Here is a 20295-nt window from a genome sequence, read left to right as displayed (position 1 = left end):
TGACTCTCCAGGGTAATGAAAATGCAATAGTGTGGATGTAGCCAGATGAGGCCTTTAATCAGATCAGAACATGTTGTCAAGAGATTAATGAACATTAATCTAAGACAGGAAGAAAAACAGAAACACAAATCAAGCATGGTTTGAGTTCTTGGCCTGCTGACCCTGCATACTTGTAGCCTTTTACACTGACTGGTAGTTATCGTACCACCTGGCCTGAATGGAGATGTTTCCTGTGTCTACCACACACACACACACACACACAAACGCACGGCCTAACACACACACACACACACACACACACACACACACACACACACACACACACACACACACACACACACACACACACACACACACACACACACACACACACAGTGTTGCTCCATCGATTCTTTGACCCATGTTTGCATGCTCCGTGTCGAGGCCAGCTTTGCAATTTCACAATGGAAATGTTTTTTTTTTCAAAATAGCAAGCTGGCACTGGCAATCTTGGGTTCCCACTGTATGATTATCTTATTGAGTGACATACTTTCCTTCAGGGCAGCGTGCAGTGGCAATTAGGGAAGATCTGCTTTTCCCCAAAAGTGTAGATGCTAAGCCCGGATGAATGCTGCGCTTTGTGTAACCATTGTTAACTAGTGAAATGTGAAACTTGCTTCAAATTGATGTGAAGTGGTTTAAAGTTGCATTAAAGGGCCACCTGAATGTGCAGCTGTGTAAGTCTCCTATCATCCATACTTACACTGCACTTGAGGAGGACACTGTGGCAGTGGACTGTGGATGCTGTGCTGGTCCTCAGTCTTGGGGCAACTGTTCACATTGCACAGAGGTGAGGCGTTCCTGTGTTTCCGCCGGACGACGCCCTCAGGGACACAATGTCAAAAACAACCGTGGAACTTTCTCACACTGTAACCCAGTATTCCCAGGGAAAGGCCTTTGAGAGGGGGATTGTTTCCTCAGCAACTACACCACTTTGCTGCGCCGCTCCTGAGGAAGCCGGGTTCCTGCAGCTCCAGCTGAACAGGGGCCCCCCTCTCTCTCTCTCTCTCGACCCACCCTGTGCAGGCTGCTGGGGAGACAAGCAAAATGCTCAATAGAGCCTCTTATGTATCAATTACCTGAAATATCAAACAGCGCGTAAGAGGGCGGTTGACTTGTTTGTTTTACTTTGGTGGTGAGAAAAACCTCTGGCAAAACTCCGAGATGGGCAAATAGAGAAAAAGTTTATTTACCCCCAGAGGATGTGTGAGGGAAGCTGGGTCATTTGTCGTCTGAATAACTTACCTCAATCACAATCCATCGCACAGGAAGTTCAACTCTATGCTGAACAATGCAGCCAGACAATAATGAGCAAAGAATAAATCTTGTACAGTTTTTCAGGGTTTAAGGAAGTTCAACACAGACAGTACTTTAGATTCATTTGGAGTTGCCCTAAAGCCCAAACATACTACTGATATGTATAATAGCTACATCTCTGTTGTTTAGCTACATGCATTTGTGATTTATCGTGTCATCATTACAGACGGGATTGTGCAGGAACAATGCTAAGAAAGCTAACAAATACCGACTCCTGACAGGTTTTGAAAAGCCGACCCATTGGGCTGTGTGGTAGGAAGGGGGAGCTACTTTTGTCACGATAACTGCGCCTCAGGGTGGAGGATGTTAATGTCAAAGTGCCGATGAGGGGAGTGGGGGAGAATTTAATAAAATCTACAGGCCTATGGAAAAGTAAGAATTAGTTAAACTAACAATGAGACCAGTATAACATCATACTACATCTACACATGCCCCATAACCGCACCCAGACTTCAGAGGTCTAATTTACATGAAAAGGGAGGAGGGGGTGAAAACAGCAACATGATCAGTTACTAAACCAAGCTCCCTTTTTTTACTAACCCCGTCTGCCCCCATCCCTGGAAACTGCGACCCTGCATTGAAACGGCCTGATTGTCAGCAGACCGGCCTGTGAGTGCAGCAGCTCTTTGATACCAGGGATGTGGGGGTTAAAGAGGAGGGGCGGGGAAGAGGCCACAAAAGCCTTCTGTTGCAGCCTGGGAGTGGGGTTACCTGCCCTGCTCTCTGCGGTGGGGTCTGATTTCACACATCACATGTGCATGCATACGCTTAAGCATGCACATCCAAGTGCAAAAACCTCACGTTCCCACACACACACAGCTGCAGGAGTTTTGAGTCGAGGAGTGTGTGCATGTGGTTCCTCGGGGGAACAAATGAGGTTTGTTTGACAAGCATTCAGAGCACGACACTGGGACAAAAGCAGCCACATAACCAAAGTACTGGGTGACAGATAGTCATTGTTCTGTAGGAAATGACATAGAAAAGCTACTGGAAACAGGCAGAGATGTTTCCTTCTAAGATAGGTTTTTTTTATTTTTATTACTATGTGAACTAGGTCCCGTTCTGGGTGGGAACACATTTAGCAGCCAGTTTCACAGCTGCAGCACCAGGGAAACAAAGAGCAGTGAATTTAGATGAAAACGTTGATTCCACATGAAGCTCTAAAATAATAAAGTCTGTATGCAATAAATCAAGTGGTTATTGAATGACTGACCACAGATACATTAATAAAAACACACAACCTCTTCTAATAGTGTGACAATGTGCGGAAGGAAGGAGTGAAGGAAAGTGTGTTTGCTTGTGAAGGGAGTGGCGGGAGAGGAAACAAACATAGCATTACATCGACAGGAGGTCAGAAAAGTCCAGCGGCTAGAAGACATAAAAGAGACATCTCAGTAACAAAAGCTTCAAAGGTAAATGATCAACAAGGGGCTGTGAAGCAGGACCCTCCCTGTTCCTCAGAGAAACTCAATGACAATATGCCTCATCATTCATATTCCTCTTCCAAACCGCGTCATAGATGGATTGTATGAAATGGGTAACACTTACAATCTTTCTCCAACCACATGGATGCTATGGCATGAAGTTACAAACTATAACCGGGGAAAAATCAACAAAGTTCTCATGGGAAGTACAACAGTAAACAATCGAAGTAAGATGTTGCCGTAGAGTAAAATACACAAATGATCTAGTTTAGTGGCAAGCTTGGTTAGCAGTACCTGATCATAGAAAAACGACATTCTAATAAATCACAAAGCAACTGTCATAAAAGAAGTACCACCTGGGCAGGAAATAAACACGCAAATGAAACCCACTGCCAGTGGAAGAGTACTAAATAATACTTTAATCAGCGTCCTCAGACTTGCTATTTATGACAGGATGTAAAAAAAAGGTATTCAGTGGCATTTGTCTGGTCCCCTTAAGTCAAGTGAGCAAAAGTAGATGTCATTTTAGGTTTCATTTAATCAGTTATTTGTTCATTGTCCCACAGATTTTTAGCAGAATTGGAATATTCACAAATATGTTTTCATTAATGTATAAATAACCTGAAACTAAGTCCTTCATTATCTGCATATGGAACGATTCTCTTCCTTGTTACACCACCATGCTTTAAAACAGACAAACTAAACATTGGCTCTAGAGACCTTTCAAGTTTTTATGGTATCTGAGGGTCATTAAGTTGCAGTCTGCAACCTCACCGCTAGATGCCTCTAAATCCTTCATACTGCTCCTTTAATTTTGCTATTTTTTCCCCACTGTGCCAGATTCCAGATATTTCATCAGCAGAAAAGCACAGGTCTAAGTCAAGACATTAAACACCAGGTGGGAAAAACGCAGACACATTGTAGTGTTAAAACGGACCACTTTACTTTTGCACAACACATCCATAGAGTACATTTTCAATAGAAAAATAAGATTGCCTGCTCTGGAGCACATTTGAATGTAATCGTGCGTCTTTTCTGGAACAACCCAAACCAACACACAAATTCAGAGATGGATTTCAAAATATTCATGTCTTTGCAGCAAAGATTCCTTCAGCAGAACACACATTCATTGAGCTTATCTTTTGGTTCATGTGCAGTTTTCAGAGAACAAAGACGGATGCTGGTCACAGTAAAACATGAAACCGTGCAGCATTCGGTGGATACAGTCAGTCAGCAGGTGCCGACAGCAAAAAGGTCCAAGAGAAGCAGGTTTCATGCATAGCCATGTTTGGAAAAACAGCCGACAAGTTAAATCATCAAAACAGAAGAACTACAAATGAAATGAGTTTATTGAACACAAGTTGTTGGTTCAACAGCGAATTTACAAAAAAATTCTGTCTGGAACCCCTTCCCACCCCTTTCCATTCAAAATTAGTTTATTTTAAATATTTTTTAAAAGGAATTCTCTCGCACATAAATAGCATAATTATGGCTCATTAGAAAAACAAGCAAAATCTCTGAAAAGTACAACTTACACAACTGGCATTCAAATCTACAACATAGCATTTTATTAGCCATAACAAAGCTAAAGCAATGGCAAAAATAAATGTTAGCAACGGAACTTAACTTCAAACTATGAAAATAAGTGTGTCAAAGATCAAATTATTCTAGGTAAGATAAGTAACTCATCAGAAACAAATCTATTGTACACAGAAACTGAGGACAAATTAACACAAGGGAACTAAATCATTCATCAATTTATACATGTACTTGGGCAACAATAGGTTCAAATCAAACACTGCCAAATTATGCTTGTTTAGTAAATATGTACATTTTTTAAGATAATCAGTGTTACAGATTAACTTCATTTATTTTAAATGGGTCACTTATTCATCAGCGCCATTAGTTTGAGACGGCCGAATGTGATCGCCAGAAACTTTGTCACCAGGCTCGTCTCCTTCTTGATCCTAAGAGACAGAAAAAACAATCAGTGAATGCAGCCTCTTTTAAATATGTACCCATTTAATCTGATGGCAATAGAACTCGAATAGGAACCCTGGTCACTTTTAAGTAAAAACCTAAATCTACGACGTTGGACCAGTAACATTTATGGCATAAAACTGGATCGAATGTCGTCAGATAGATGTAAAAGCCTGCAGCGATATAAAGGTGAAACATGCAGAGAGTCTAAATGTCTTCTACCACCTTATGAGATGACAAATATGTTTATTATCTCAGTCGTACAAACTGACATTGAAGAACTGGCGTCGACGTAGGCCGACTGTTAGATCGCCTCACGCCTGTTTCCAAACCAAAAGTTGCACTTGAACACACCACAAAGACAACGGCTAACTGGCACGTACGCTCTGTACCAGCGTGAGAGAAAAAACTCTCCACACCAGCAGACGGCAGTAGTCTGTATTCATCATTCAAAAAGGGAAAATTATGAACAGTTTCTGCTAAAAAGCTCAATGGCGACCCCGGTCATGATGGTCATTAAAGATTTGAACCACCAGGTGCTAAATATCACACAAACACACAGCTCTTACCGTCATGTCTGAATAAAGCTGTCAAGAACTTGAACCTAAGTTCACCAACTATAAGTCTGAATCATGAAATGCCATCACTCACAGATAGATGAAGCCAGTTATATTGCATGTTTAGAAAGGGCTCATTAGCTAATTTCCTGTCGCAAGATGAAAATGAAATGGATGAACAACAATTAGGTGCCTTTTTTTAAAAATGGTGCACCTTTTTCAGCACTGCCAGCAGCTCTTTGACGGTGGACGCTAAGGTGTTGGACGTCTTGCTAATCTGGCTGTGGTAGGTGGTCTTCTGCTCCTCCGTGGTCTTCAGAGACTGCTCAGTTTGGCTCAGTGTGCTCTTCACCTCCTCCAGCTCCCTGGACAACGCTTTGTTGGCTTGCTCCACCTGGGCTTTAACCTTTGCATCTTCATCTGGAATCAGACAACACAGAGTTACTGTAGATGGAGGCCAACAATTAAGCACAGTGGTCTCCAAGAAGCAATTTGAGGTCAAATTCTACTTTTTGACTACTCAAACTTGACCATTAAATGACACCTGAGAAAACAAGTGTTTGCAAATCAGTTCACATTTTGTAAAAAAGTCTCCACCTGAGAAGTAATTTGTTGAAATCAGAAAAAACAAACAGGGAAATTAGTTTTTCAAGATGCATAATACTAATCTTATCTAAAAAGGTTTGTTTGTTAAGCTAGCCCTTTAAAAGTCCATCTTTTTCACTCTGTGACCAGTATGTGGTTGGTAATTTGACATATCTGGGAACGTACATTCACACATTGAATTTCACAGATTATGTTGATGCTATATGCAAAAACGCCAGACAGAGATGATTCCTTGTTAAGAAACCAGAGAGTTTAAACAGTGTCCGGAGTACCACAAACAAGCTGACTACATTTGTCAGAACAGCTGGGAAAATCATAGGCCGCCAACAAAGATCACTGTGTGACACTGCTGTACACATGAAAGCACTGTCTCTGTTATTAACAACACTAAACATCCTTTCTATTCTGAACTTAGCGTCTTTTATAAAACGGGCTCCTGAAGGACTTAAGAATCCAAATCTTGTCTTGAATGAGTCAAAGACAAATCAGTCATGGAAAAATAGGGTATTGACGAACATATTTTGTCATTGATTCAAGCAAAGTGGATTTATAGTCCTAAAACGCCCCCATGATGGGCGATTTTAATGATTTTGATGAATTTGTATTTGTTTTCATTGTGTCAGGATTGTCTTTACTGGTGAGACGAGGACAATTTTCCTTTTCTGATGAGAGACAAGTCAAGTCAAGTCTCTCAAGTCTTTTTAATAAAGGCACCGTGCGTCTGTACAGAACCTTTGAGATATTCTCTTTACAACTCTGCTGAATGCCATTCCACTCTGTATGTGGCAGTAGTTAGTAATGTGCCAGTCCACGTTTCAGAATCCACAGAGGAAAGAATGCTGAATGAAGTGAGACTGGGCTTCTTTGTAGCAAAGCTCAAATTGAGCCAGATCATTGTCCACATGGACTACTGACACAGAGTGTAGCCTGCAACTTGTGAGACTATGAAAGCATTTCCAAAGACAGCATATACAGTACATATTTATATACACACACACATTCAAAATCATACCCATTTTGGCATCCTGCAACATCAGCTTCTGTTCTATCTCCTCTCTTGCTTTCTCACTCTTCTCCAGTTTCTGCATCATACTGCCGACATCAACCATGGCTCCGTTATACACGATCAGATTACCAGACTCACTGTGCTCAGACTGCGCACAAGCTTTTGGAGCAGGAAGTAGTCCTCGGTTACCTGACAAAGAGAATTTCATTTTAATAAAGCGCTTGCAACAGCAGTTAAGTTGTGCTTAATCGACTGTATTCAAACAGTGCTAGGAACATGTTCAACCATACACACCAATGTTAGCTCACCTATGAGGTTTTCTATCTGGGCTTCATTAAAGAAAGGAATGGGTTCATCCTTGCCCCTGTCTGTCAGTTTACGGTAGTAACAAGACTCTCTGACAACTGGCTTGTTCAACAGCTTCTTTATCTGGAAACAGACATGACAGGCAGGTAGTGAGTGAATAAGAAATATTAAGAAAGAGGGATGCACAGATCCAGAAACAACCCATGATGGTGATAATTAGGTATGTGCGTGTTCACCTGAGCACGAGAAAGGTGCAGTCCCAGTGTGTACAAGATCTCCTCCAGGTCTCTCTCCAGCAAATAGCCACAATGGCTCTGGTCAAAGTAGACAAATGCCATCAGCAGCTCCTTGTTGAATGTGACCATCTGCTTCTTCTCCTGGTGTTAACAACAACAACCAGATTTATACCAATAACCATGATTATTATTTATTATTATCAGTGACTAAATAATATGCCTACAACAATAACCAACAAACCTTGTCCTTAGACGACCTCTCTTTTGACGACTTGCGGTCATCCTTGCGGTCTTTCCTGTCTCTGTCATTAGAGTCTTCATCCTCCTTGTCTAAGGAATATCAATATAAATATTAAGTTGGAAAGTGGAAGGTTGAACAAAAATGAATAATTTGAATAATGCATCTTCAAATGTAATTATTATTACTTTGTGTGTTTACTGTGTGAATACAAGAAACATCTAAAGACTTAAAAAAAAAACAAAAAAAACAATATTTCCCAACTTATGGCCTCAGAAACTGTGGAAATGTTATCCATCACAGGTTCAGCGTGGTGCATGGTTTCTCATCATTGACCAAATATTGTGGGAAACTCGACAATAATAGATTGGGTTTGTTTTCAAGGAGAAAGAGCATGCATTACCGTCATCATCATCATCCTCTGCATCTTCAGCCTCCATGGGGTCATATTCTTCAGCATTGGCCGTGCTAGCATCATCTTCGTTCTCCTCCTCATCTCGAGAGGGCTCCTTTTTCACAGCCTTTTCATCGCTCTGAAAAACAAGTCACAAAACTCTGCATGAAAACACACTATTTTTTGAGAAAATGACAAGACTGAAAAGACCTGATAGGTTTGAGAGGCTTGCCTTCTTCTTCTCATCCTCATCCTCTTTACTCTTCTTTACGACTGGTTCTTCGATTTCTTCTTCTTTTTCCTTCTTTATTTCACGCTTTTCAGCCTCCTTCTTTTCCGCTTCCTTTTTGGCTTTCTTTTCCTTTTCCTTCTTCTCATCTTTGGTAGGAAAAGCAGCCAGGGCTTTAAATATGCGGTAGCCAAAATCCCTCTGTAACATCTCGTTAAACAGTTCAGCAAACAGGGAAACCTGGACAGAAAAAGAAGGCAGTGTATGATCATCCTGAAGAGACAAAATATGCCTGTTGCATTAGAGACTTCTTTGATCTTCTCTGTAACATAGCATGAAACAAATACTGCCACCAGTAATTCTCACCTCAAAAGAGTGCTCCTTGTTGTCTTCCAGTCTGTAGTCCAACAGCACACTCAGGGACATTACACTACAGTCAAATTTGCCATTCTTGGCGGCCCAGTTGGGGTGTACGATGATGGTGGGCTCATCAGGGAGGATGTAGCGTCTTTCTCTCCGCTGGCGCTCAAGCTCCTCCTGCCTCTTCTTTTCCTCCTCCTAACAGAGAGGAACACTTTTGAGTTAGAAGAGCATTTCAGACGAAATTTAACTTAGTTTCTAAAAAAGGTGCTATTCTTGCCTCTACTATTGGCCTAAGTGCCAATACATCTTTAAATTTAAATCATTATATCGAATCAGTTCGAATACAAGAAACATCTATAGATTTAAAAAACAGAAAACAATGATATTTCCCAACTTATGGCCTCAGAAACTGTGGAAATGTTATCCATCACAGGTTCAGCGTGGTGCATGATTTCTCATCATTGACCAAATATTGTGGGAAACTCGAAAATAATGGATTGGGCTGTATTTAAAGAAAAATAGAGATTGCAGTACAGCTGTCTTGTAATATATGGAGACATCCAACTGTTGTCACAATAACAAAAATGTCACATTATCTATATAATTATTTAATCAATACAATTCTCTGTACCTCTCTGTCTTCCTCAGTGCGAGGTGGCTCCTCTTCTTCAGCAGCTTTGCTCTCTGGTTTCTCTGGCTCCTTGGACTCCTCCACCTGCTCCTCCACCTTCAGCTGCTTGGTGAGGCGGGCGATCAACTGCGACTTTAATCCCTTAGAGCTTAAAGAGCGACAATCAAGCTCTTTGCGCAGGTCATTTACCTATAAAAAAGGGAAAACAAAAGGTGGGAAATGCTAAATTAACCTCATGAAGAGAAGAAATCTTTACATTTCTCCATGTCGATATAGAACAATTAACATTTCTAAGAAGTTGCAGGTCCTTTTCGTAGTTCTACCAGTGCTGAGGCTTTCTCCTTGTCTCTTACCTTCATTGATTTCGGGTCAAGTTTAGCCCAATGAGTGGGAGTAGTAACGTCCTTTGATTCATCATCATCCTTCTCCTCTTCCTCCTTCACAGGAAATCATTAAGATAGAGACAGGCAGAGAGAAAGAAAGAGGTGGGATAGCAAACAGTCAGTACACTGCTTGTGGCCTGAGTGGGCTTTATAGTTGATCCGTGCAAGAAGCAAGGTCAGATCTGTCTTTCATTGTCTCGTCCTAGTGAGCTCTCGACTGTGTTTAAGTCCACTGCTACTGAAGCGTACACAGGGAAGCTCTCTAGCTCTTATAAAAACCAACAGAAATGCCCCCCAGCTGCCAAACAATCAATCTGTGGAACACAAAAAAGGTAAAAATCAATGAGAGGTGTATCCAAAAGGTGTGTAGGTACATCAGGTGAACTGAAGCTCCAAATGGAGTGAGGATAGGGTGGCCCTACCATGGTCTATGACTGGGATATTGGGTATTGCCATTTATGGGTTTTATACACCTACGTCAGATAGGAGCCATCTGTCCAACCAAATGCCCTGGAAAAACCAAATTCTACATATAGTCCAAATGAGAAGGTAGAATCCAACAGCAAGAACAGACAAGAGACAGGGGAGGACTTTTTTCGAGATCAGGCGATATCAAATTAATATGGAAATTCAAATAAAAATGCACATTTCTACAACAAACATTTTCACACAACTGACTCCACAGATTCCAGCGTAAAGAAGTATTTAAGATTCCAGTGTTAGAAAAGAAATCACCACTGGCTCAAATTTGAGACCATTGCCAAACCAATTTGCAAGCAGCCACATTCAAAGCAGGTATTGTTCAAAATAATGCATAACAAAATGCCATGATTAGCATGAATGACTATACCCAGATTAGTGCCGAATTATAAGGTGTTGGAGGAGCTGGAAGCTGTTTTATCAGTTGCAATACGAGCCTACACAACACAACCTAGTCTCACTGCTTCCACTGTGTGTGTCTGCTGGATGTGAGGGAAGGTGGATGTGCTGATGGAGAAATGGAGGAATTGGAGCAGAGGAGAAGGGACATGTGGAGGAGTAAACAGAAGACGCCTAGGTGAGGTTTGGTGGAACAATAATCTGCCTGTGTTCGTGTCTGTCTGCGTGAATGAATGGTGAGGTGTGCTTTTGTGTCTGATGTGTATCTGGGGTTTGTTTTTTTTGTAATTCCTGTGCCTTCCTGTGAGAAGCGGAAATGAGAAGAGAGGGATTAGCGGTTCAGTGCCTGTTCTCCATCCGCCTCCTTTCGCTCGGCCGACAGCTTCTCAGCCAGCTGCTCCCGGAGTCGCCGTGACAGCACCTCCCACTCTGAGCGGGTAGGAAGACAATGCCAAACATCCGGAAGAAACAAAACCACTGTCTCCACATGAGCAGGGACTGTCCGCCCCTTGTGTGTCTCCTCCGGCCGATGATAGCGAATCTCTGCAAAACGATACCTGTCGCAAAGGAAGAAGGTGCATTGGAAAGAAACATTCTGGTCAGGGCACAGTATAAAAGGCAAGCCTTGCTAAGACGAGCCTTCTACAGCTACTCCCTCCCATGAGCTCACTGAATGACTGTACATTTCATTACAGTGACTCTTCTCCCACACAACACACAGTATAGACAAATGGACCCAGTCTGCAGCTCTCCAACTGTTGTCTCAGGTTACGGCAGCCATTTTGAGAAAGTTGACAGACAATCACATAAAATAAATCACATCCCCAAACTCACTCATCCCCCCCATATAGCTTCAGCCAATTATGGATGACTGTTCTGCATTTAACCTAGGATACAATTAACGCACTACAGTAGAGTTGTGCGAATAGACACAGAATCAAACAGGACAGTGAAAGCCAATTAAATATGTAAGATATTTAACAGGGAAAAAAGAAAAATAAATAAAATTTAAAAAAAAACAACGTAAAGGCAGTGTCTTCTGGTCCAGGCTACTGCTTCCAGCCACAGTCCATGCGTTTGGTTTTTCATCACATGATGCATATATATGTATAGAGCGTGTGACAGAAAGAGAGAGCCAAGACGACAACACACAAAAGGCCAAAAAGAACATTGCACTAAAATAAGAAATAATAATGGGAAATAATAGGTAGCAAATTAACAATACAATAATCATTATTATAAAAAAAGAAACCCAACATATCCAGGACGAGATTTTGTATAGAAGTAGTAAAATTATGCAGCATATCATAGTTACTCAATTTGGGATTTTAGTAACAGCAGAGTTATTTATACAGAAACACAATCAGTAAGGAAAGTAAATATCGATGAGAATAACAGCTCTTACCACTGAGTGCACAGACTAAGATCTATGCCTGTGAGGGCCTTGCAACAGCGTATGGCTGTCTTTATAAGGACTGAGGGATCCTTTTCTGGGTCAGCTCCATCCAGAGAGGGAGACCAGTGACCACCAATGGCCATGGCCTCATCTTTACCTCTCATTCCCACCAAAAACTAAAGGAGAAAGACAGACGGGTACAAGAGGGAGCCACAGAGTAGTATAGGTTAGATGGAGATGGGGAATGAAAGTATGAATAAGGGGTATGGTTGGTGGAAAGAGCAAAAAAGAGGATAGAGACAGAAAGACAAAAAGGTCAGCAGAAAGTCCAAATAATCACACTGTTAAGGATCCACAACCAACAGAGCAAACTTACACAGACACACGCCGCCGTCAGCTAGGACTCTTCCACATTGTGAGTAATCAGCAATGGAATAGGATCATTACGCCACTGTCAGCTTAGCATAGCAAATGTGTGATGTACCTTAATGAGTCTAGCAGGATGTTGGAAGGAGTCTTTGACTTCCTGGGAGTCCTCTGCCAGGGCACAGGACTTGTGATAGAGCTCCTCTATACCAGGGTTAGCCAGTAGCATCACCTGAACCACAGACACCCCAAATTAGATTTATAATCCGTAAACCACCAATGAAATCAGACACTGTTTTGACACCGTGTATGGATGACAGTCATCGTATTAATACAACTCTCTCTCTCTGTTGCTGTTGTAGCTGACCGAGAACTCGCAGGTGGATTTTCCCACTCTGGCGTTTTATTTGTGCGAGCCATACTGATTAACACCAATCAAGGAGGCTAAAATCACAGCATCATACCCCATAACATTGGGGTACAACACACACAGTAAAATCTGGTCTGCACTTGTCACAAGACTCAATAGCCGGCGCCCTATCATAGAACATGGAGGTGATCGATTCATTTCACTGGCCTGCAGTCGGCCAGAGACTGGAATATATTTTACATGAAAAATAAAGATACGTATATCGGCTGCCATACATTCGAGCATACACAAAAAATACTGTCAGACAAAGAACACTCAAAAGAATACCATCCCTTTATTTCTAGTTCACTCTGCTGCTCCACTTATATTGCATGTGTCCCCATAGCTCCCACAGGGACAGAGACCATGGCTTAGCCTCCATTTAAAAGCATGGATGCAAATCTACTTGTGCTAACCTCAGCATGTGTTGGGAACTGTTAAAAATGTCTGTGCGGAACTTGTGCAATTTGCATCTCCATAACATGTATTGTACATGTGACTTTCGGACTGTGAGGGCATGAATACATGAACCATAACAGCCCTACTGTGCATCAAACTGAAAATAAAAGTAACACTGGTGCCATGTACAGTTTCATTGGCAGTCATACCTTAGCACTGTAGGTGTGGTTGGCATCAGGAGGGTCCAGCACGGCTGTATTCTTGACTAGAGGATCCACCTCTTTGTGTAAGATGTGGAAGTTACAGGCGTTACTAAACTGGAAGGGTCTTGTCAGAGGGAAAGCATCCACCCAGGTGAAGACAGCATTAAAGAAATCGCTAGGAATGTAGAGGCTCTGATAGCGCCTTCTCAGCTCCATCATGTCACAGCTGGAGCTGGGGAACCCACGGAGGACAGTTAAAATCTCCAAATCACACACACTAGGACATACTGTTGACAATCACACCACTGCATGTTGACATACAGTACAACATTCAGTGATCGGTTTCCAACAAAACCAACAGCATGAAGCACTGAAAAGATTGTACTCACCCATCTAAGCTGAACTTGGAAAACTGGACAGTGTAGCGAGGAACCACCCTGCGAGGCCGTCGAGGAGATCGGTCACGTCTGGGAGAGCGGTCTCTGGACCGTTTGCGCGTGGGCGATCGTTCTCTTGACCGTCTGCGCTCACGGTCTCTGTCTCGACTATATTGAGTAAACACACTAATGTGAAAAACGAATGCTGAATTGTTATTTTAGTGACAAATATCAGATTACCTCAGGTGATATCTATCGGCATCTCACCTGCGTTCCTCTTTAGTCCTGAGGATGAGCTCAGGGCCTCGATCATTGCGGCTGGGGAAACGAGGTGGAGGCTCGATTCGGCGAACAGGCTGAGGCTGTGGCATCATTCTCACTGGGGGCTGAAGCAGACCACCGGGAAACATATCTAGACACAAAGGCAATGATACTTGTTTAACCACTTGACATTGGAGGTCAATGTTGTGCTTAAACAGCTGCAAAGATAGTAGTGATCAACACCACTTATGGCTTGTTTATATTCAATATTAGACTAATTAAATCCCATTGACAAGTATTTCACCTTTGGGTGGAGGCTGTGGCAGCAGAGGCTGAGGAGGGTTTTGGAGGAGAGGGGCCAGGGAGGCAGCAGACAGTTGGGCCTGCAAGAGGGAAGGCGGGGGGGCTTGGGTTGGAATACTGAATGTGGTTGGGGGTGGTAGCGACTGCATCATGGGGGATGCCTTCATCATGTTTGGTGGCTGAGGCTGGCTCTAAAGACAGGAGAAAAAGAAAAAAAGGAGACTTGAGCATATGTCCAAAAGCAAACCAGAAATAATCTTCAGGCGACACGACAACGACTTAACACAGAACAAGATGAACTGTACATAATCTCAGTCAGTGGCTGCTTGAAAGAAAGAAGATGGAAAAAGGGTCTGAACGTCTGCTTGAACGAAAGGATTATAGAAATATTATAAACCTCTTGGAGATGCTCTGAGAGGCTGCCCTAATCAAAGAATAGCAGGTGTGAATATACTGTAGGGATATTCTGAGAATATGAAGTGAGCAGAAAGGTTCTGCATCATGCCCAGCACTTTTAAAAGGAAAGTCACATCCAGAAATACTAAATTCAACAAATAAGGCAAGTAAGGCACTGATTCAACTGGTGAGGTACTGATTTATAGAGAGCCATTTCATTCAAAACCCCACCAAAACAGCACACCACCTATGAAGTTATCACACAACTGCAAAAACAACTCTGAAACAAAAATAACAGCTCAAGCAACATTAGTATGTTTTCAAAAAAGATATATAAAAAATAAATATATAAAGCTGGAGCATAAATATAAACTCTCCGTAAGATAAATTAATACTTGTTAAACATCAAACTAAAAGAACAAGCAAAAACGGCAGTTAGGAATAGATGCAACTATGGTTACAGTTCAACATGAATAGGTTAAGCAAGAAAGCCAGGAAACAAAGGCTAAAAGTCAAGGAAAGAAACGGAGAAGGACCAACAAAGTGTGTGATTCAGGGCTAGGGGGTTACATTTTGTCTGTTGTCCAAGGCAGAGTGCATGTCTGAGTAGCGCAGCTGCATCCCTGGCTCATTGTAAAGGCTGCCGAGCTGTGGGGAAGCTTGAGGTAAAGGCTGAGGTTGCTGCTGATGCTAGGAGGAATCGAGAACACAACAGTCAATTAAAGACAGAGAGGTACAAGGAAAATATCAAATCTGGGGAAAAAACACTATATTAAGACTTTCCACGAATAAGCCAGATGAGTTGTCCAGGATTTAAAAAGGAACCTGTGGATCTCACTTTTGGATATAATTTAAACAGATGTGTTTCATTATTTTTTATTTATTTTTTTTTTTAGAAAAAGGTGAAATAACTACATTGTCAACAGTAAGATTCTGTCATAGATGTAAGTCAAAAGTGTTCCACTGTCTGGTAAGCGTGATCAATATGGCCAAAGCCTAAATCTAGGCGTTCCTATCTTTGAAGGACTCGACTAGGGGCAATTTTTTGGGAACCTTAGTTCCTGTTTGCAACTCACAGTATCATTGGGGCACTTTTTCAAATGTAAAAATAGCCCTCATGTGAATATTATTACATAGAAATTATGAATTAATTAAACAAAGTATGTGTCTATATATATTTGAAACAGACAGAGCAATTTTAAAACCATTTACAAATGTAGTGGGAAAGAATTTTGCACTGATTGGGTTTATAATAATATCAAAATCCTAAATGTGAATCAAAATTCAACAGAACCCCCAGTTTGAATAAATGTGCCCAACAATGTTTTATTCTCCTGAACAACTAGTGCAAACACTGAGTATTCTCACCGACTGGTTTGTTAGCTGAGGCAAGGTCTGGATGCGCTGGGCGTTCCACTTGAAGGGCATGTTCGGGTTGTACACAGCTTCCACTAGGACCCTGTCACCCACCTGAGGAGTCTTCCCCTTCACAGCACTGAGAGGATACAAAAAGTCATTCAGACTCTCTGTCGAGTCACATATCTATATTTAAAACCATGGACCGGTTTGTTAGGAGTGCTAAATAATAGGTATTGACATGGGCAGGGCAGGAATGCCATAAGAAAAAGCCAGTGTCAATGTTATGCATACAATAAAGCAACTACAGCTAATGGCATTTAGGGCATTTCATTTATCATTTCACTAACACTCATTTGCAGAATAAATAGTCAGAGGTCTCTTTTACCTTAGCTGAAAGAAGACATCTTCATCTACAAAGCCAAATGTGTCATGCAACTTGTTGACGACACCAGTGAAGACTCGCTGCTTCTGTGGCTGCGTCTGTTGTTGATGGCTTGAGCGTGGTGTTGGGTAGGACACAGTAATCTGGGCTGTCTGCTGGGGGTTGGCCATGCTCAGGCTGGTGGGCAAGTTAACGGGGGGCTGAGGGTCGAGAAAAAAAAACAGCTACTATAAATACACTTTGGTTGCATGTATTCAGGAAATACCCTGGTCACTTTTACAGTAACTCAAACCTAGGCATTTTCTCATATAAATAAACTGAACGTAAAGCCATGAAGAAAACTGGAAAGCTATGGAAAGATTTGGCCTGGATTTCAGTTTCAAATGCTAAGATGTAAACTGATAGGACTGATCTAGCCATGTATGTTGAGTATTTTTCCTTCTCTCAATGCAAGCTGGGATAGGCTCCACCCCCTGTACCTGATAAACATGTTTAAGGAATATAAACAGACAAGAAAAGATACATGTTGGAGATCTTTGATAGAATCAGTAATTCAAGCCCAATGCCATGCCTGGATTTTTTTACAACTATATGGCAAATGTATGTGTTTTTGGACATTACCTGAGAAAGCAATGCCTGTTGAGGCTGTGGAAGCTGTGAAGAAACAAGAAAAACAGAATGCACACTTTGATGACTTGATATAATATCAATAATTAGATCACACTGCAATGGCACTCACAACAGTTCTGCGCAGCTCATGGCTGTGTGTTCACAAATTAATTCTGCAAATAGAAACAAGATATATTCTGTGCTATGTATAGACACACTGCCACTTAGTAGTCAGAGCTCAAGTCTTCGACTTTTCTGAAAAATAACAATATCAAAATATATATTTTATATATATATATATATATATATATATATATATATATATATATATATATATATATATATATATATAAATAATACTGTTATTTTATATTGTTGAGAATTTGAGAATATCCTCTGTGGCTATACCACTATTGTACTAGCCTTTTTTTTAAATAACCAAGGCACTTCAACGAAAACCTTTATTTTGTGGGGAAAAAAAACATTGAGCAAAATTACAGACCATTGTGTGAGAAGAAAAGATTTAAACAATGTTTTCTTAGGGCTGTAGGATTCAAAAATGAGTAGGAAGTGTAGAGGCCCTTGCTTTGAATGGCTAGTTTCTCACACTGCTGTGGTTCGATCTTGGTCCATTCTTCCTGCAGTCTCTTCAACAGTTCAGTAAGTGTAATGGGTTTCTTAACCATTACTTTGTTGCCAAGGATCATCCAGAGATTCTCAACCGGGTCTATATCTCTATATAATTTGTTCTTTAATTTTGATCTCCAGTGTGTGTGTGTGTGTGTGTGTGTGTATATATATATATTTATATATATATATATATATATATATATATATATATATATATATACACACACACACACACACACACACACATACATAAATATGGTAGAAAAACTTAATATAAAGAATAAAGCCCATATAATTTATTTTGTCTAGTCTAAACCAACCACTATTTTGCAGGATAAGCATAAGTGTGACACAAAGCAAAATAAGCCTATGTTTCACCTGATGTGGTACATTATACAGTTGCTGTTGAGGGGGTTGTTGCTGCTGCTGCTGCTGTTGTTGTTGTTGTTGATGCTGCTGCTGCTGCTGCTGCTGCTGTTGCTGCTGCTGCTGATACTGCTGGAGGGCTGTATTGAGCTGTGACTATATACACATAAAGTACATGGGAGAGATAGTGGTTGAATAAAGAAAAGTGTGACATGAGACCACAGCAAGATGCATAGATTGAGTGTGCTTAGGACTGCCTCGCTGTGACTGACCTGCTGTAGTGCTGCAGCGGCAGCTGCTGCAGCTTGCTGTTGCAAGGCAACAGTTTGCTGAGACAGCTGATAGTTTGCAGCAGACTGGTTGCTGAGAGAGGCTGCAGCCAAGGCTGACTGTTGAGAGTAAACAGAGGGTGATGCTCCAAGAAGAGATGGCTGCTGCACACCAAGAGCTGCAAATAGGGAAAAAAGGCAAACTTAAACGTTGGTGTATAACAGGATGGGGGAGATAATGCGCTGGCAAAAAAGTAAGAGTTGATACGAAAAAGCCATATAACCCAACAAGAGAGTAAATTAAATTGCCCAGACCCTCTGGTTTGCAATACTCACAGTGCAGGCTGTTGAGATCAAGAGACTGTCCCGAGTGGCCTGGCTGAGACACCGCTGGTGCAGCAAATTGAGTCGCCCACGGCGGGTTCTTCTGTCCCCCAAATTGGGCCATGACTCACTCGGGTTAAGGGCAGTCTCACCAGGCCGATGCTTGTCTCTTGAAACAGAACAAAGAAATAAACAGAAAATGAGGTATATTCGTAGGAAAACCATCAGTTGTGTGTCAAGGATGAAACAATGTTGTTGTAACTGTATCCACGTATCTTAGTGCAAAATTAGAACTACAAGAATCAAGCTGCTGATCACTGTCACTGTTTACTTTGCAATGCAGCAGGTTATCCGAGACAGCAAAAGATAGCAATGAGGACTAAAACTGCGTCAAATGTAGCATCAAAACATTAACTCCCCTTCAATACTAAATATGAAAGAAAAAATCCACCAACTATTTAGAAGGCACATTTACACGGCTAGCATGTTATTTACACTGAGTGGACAACCTTTAACTTTACTCCGAGGCTATTTTATAATAATTTAACACCATCAGCCTAAAATAAGGGCCTGAAAGAAGCCATTTGGGTACATCGAGAGAAGAAATAACGTTAACTTATCAAACAATGTTACCCTTGATTTCTGTAGAGCTCCGTAGATTAGTTACAGCTGACACAGCAACATCGACAGGCTCAACGGCCGTCTGGCTAACGTTAGCCAGCAACGGACAGCAGGCTGGCTATCAAGGCCTATCGAAGGAGGCTAGGACACCCAAAAAATGTCTACGCTTTGGGAGTTGACACATGCGCAATGATTCAAACAGCTTTGTGCTTGGGCCGTTTCGGCGTTTTCCTTTAGACGACTTTATTAATAACGTAAGTAAAACGAAGTACAAATTTCTTAAAAAATAAAACAATTAAACGGTCTATGGTAGTGCGCCAGCTATTGAGCCTCTTGACAATTCCAGCCCGAATATTACTGCGCATGTGTCATACTCCGAAGCTCAGACATGTTTTTTTATGGTGTCCCAGCCTCCTTCCATTAACCTTGACGTATATCTAGCAAGCTAATGCTGTTGGTGCGTTAGCGACAACCATAAAAGCTTTTTTTGGGGGGGCTACGTTATACTATAAAGGCTTGGTCAACATTATAAAAAAATATGCCCTGTTTAGGTACCAACGTTACCATATAAAAACGTATCACGGGTATCGTCACCGTTAGGAGTTCATGCTAGTAGCTTAGCAACACTTCGAACGTCGTTAGCTTTGTTGCCAGGTTAGCCTCGTGCTGGATTTGAAAGCGAGGCCCGAATATAACGCTGCTAATAATTATGTTTTTAAAACATAGAAACACACGTTCACGCATTGCAGCAACTGCATTGCATGGCAATTAATAATTGCAGATTTAACTATTAACGTAGTAAAGGTTTAGATTAAAACATGTAAACACTGCTTACCGCTGTCCCCTGCGCCGGCCGATGTAGCCTCAAACTGCGCATGCGTGGGTTTGACAAACCGACCCATGCTTCAGGGGTCTCCAGTACATGCGCCCCCTGAGCACAAGTGGCGAAATATATAAAGAAATCAAGTGTTAAAAAATAAAAATCACTATAGTTTGCTTGCTTTCCTTAAACAACCGTATGTGAGTAGTCATATCTT

At 41.5% G+C, this 20295-nt stretch overlaps 1 protein-coding gene across 3 annotated transcripts; it reads right to left on the bottom strand.

Moving 5' to 3' along the window:
* Window positions 1-3726: 3726 nt before the first annotated feature.
* Window positions 3727-20128, bottom strand: ccar1 (cell division cycle and apoptosis regulator 1). 3 transcript variants are annotated; one of them, XM_083922882.1, is made up of 26 exons: window positions 20094-20128; window positions 18650-18806; window positions 18317-18492; window positions 18057-18200; window positions 17061-17093; window positions 16443-16639; window positions 16067-16193; window positions 15269-15388; window positions 14304-14493; window positions 14006-14150; window positions 13751-13924; window positions 13368-13593; window positions 12469-12582; window positions 11994-12160; window positions 10935-11145; window positions 9680-9763; window positions 9327-9515; window positions 8699-8890; window positions 8336-8572; window positions 8113-8242; window positions 7713-7801; window positions 7472-7612; window positions 7238-7358; window positions 6936-7118; window positions 5532-5737; window positions 3727-4747 (listed from the first exon to the last, which is right to left on the bottom strand). In XM_083922882.1, exons 2-26 carry the CDS (start codon window positions 18759-18761, stop codon window positions 4667-4669), a joined length of 3789 nt encoding a protein of 1262 aa, XP_083779008.1. In that variant the 5' UTR covers window positions 18762-18806; window positions 20094-20128; the 3' UTR covers window positions 3727-4666. The 3 variants fall into 3 exon arrangements, with proteins under 3 accessions (XP_083779008.1, XP_083779010.1, XP_083779009.1); XM_083922884.1 differs by having other exon boundaries at window positions 13751-13906; XM_083922883.1 differs by lacking the exon at window positions 20094-20128 and adding an exon at window positions 19271-19354.
* Window positions 20129-20295: the final 167 nt, after the last annotated feature.

Source organism: Echiichthys vipera (assembly GCF_963691815.1).
Source record: "Echiichthys vipera genome assembly, chromosome: 11".
NCBI classification, from domain to species: domain Eukaryota; kingdom Metazoa; phylum Chordata; class Actinopteri; order Perciformes; family Trachinidae; genus Echiichthys; species Echiichthys vipera.
Note: the sequence above shows the minus strand (reverse complement) of the source record. Positions and strands in the feature narration are given on the sequence as shown.

Excerpts from the sequence above, each read along its gene's own strand:
- ccar1 (XM_083922882.1), bottom strand. The coding sequence starts at position 18,761 with ATGGCCCAATTTGGGGGACAGAAGAACCCGCCGTGGGCGACTCAATTT. Across the intron at positions 14,151-14,303 it reads GCCACAGCCTCCACCCAAAG|ATATGTTTCCCGGTGGTCTG; the intron begins GTGAAATACTTG and ends CTTTGTGTCTAG. Across the intron at positions 9,516-9,679 it reads TTGACCCGAAATCAATGAAG|GTAAATGACCTGCGCAAAGA; the intron begins GTAAGAGACAAG and ends CCTTTTTTATAG.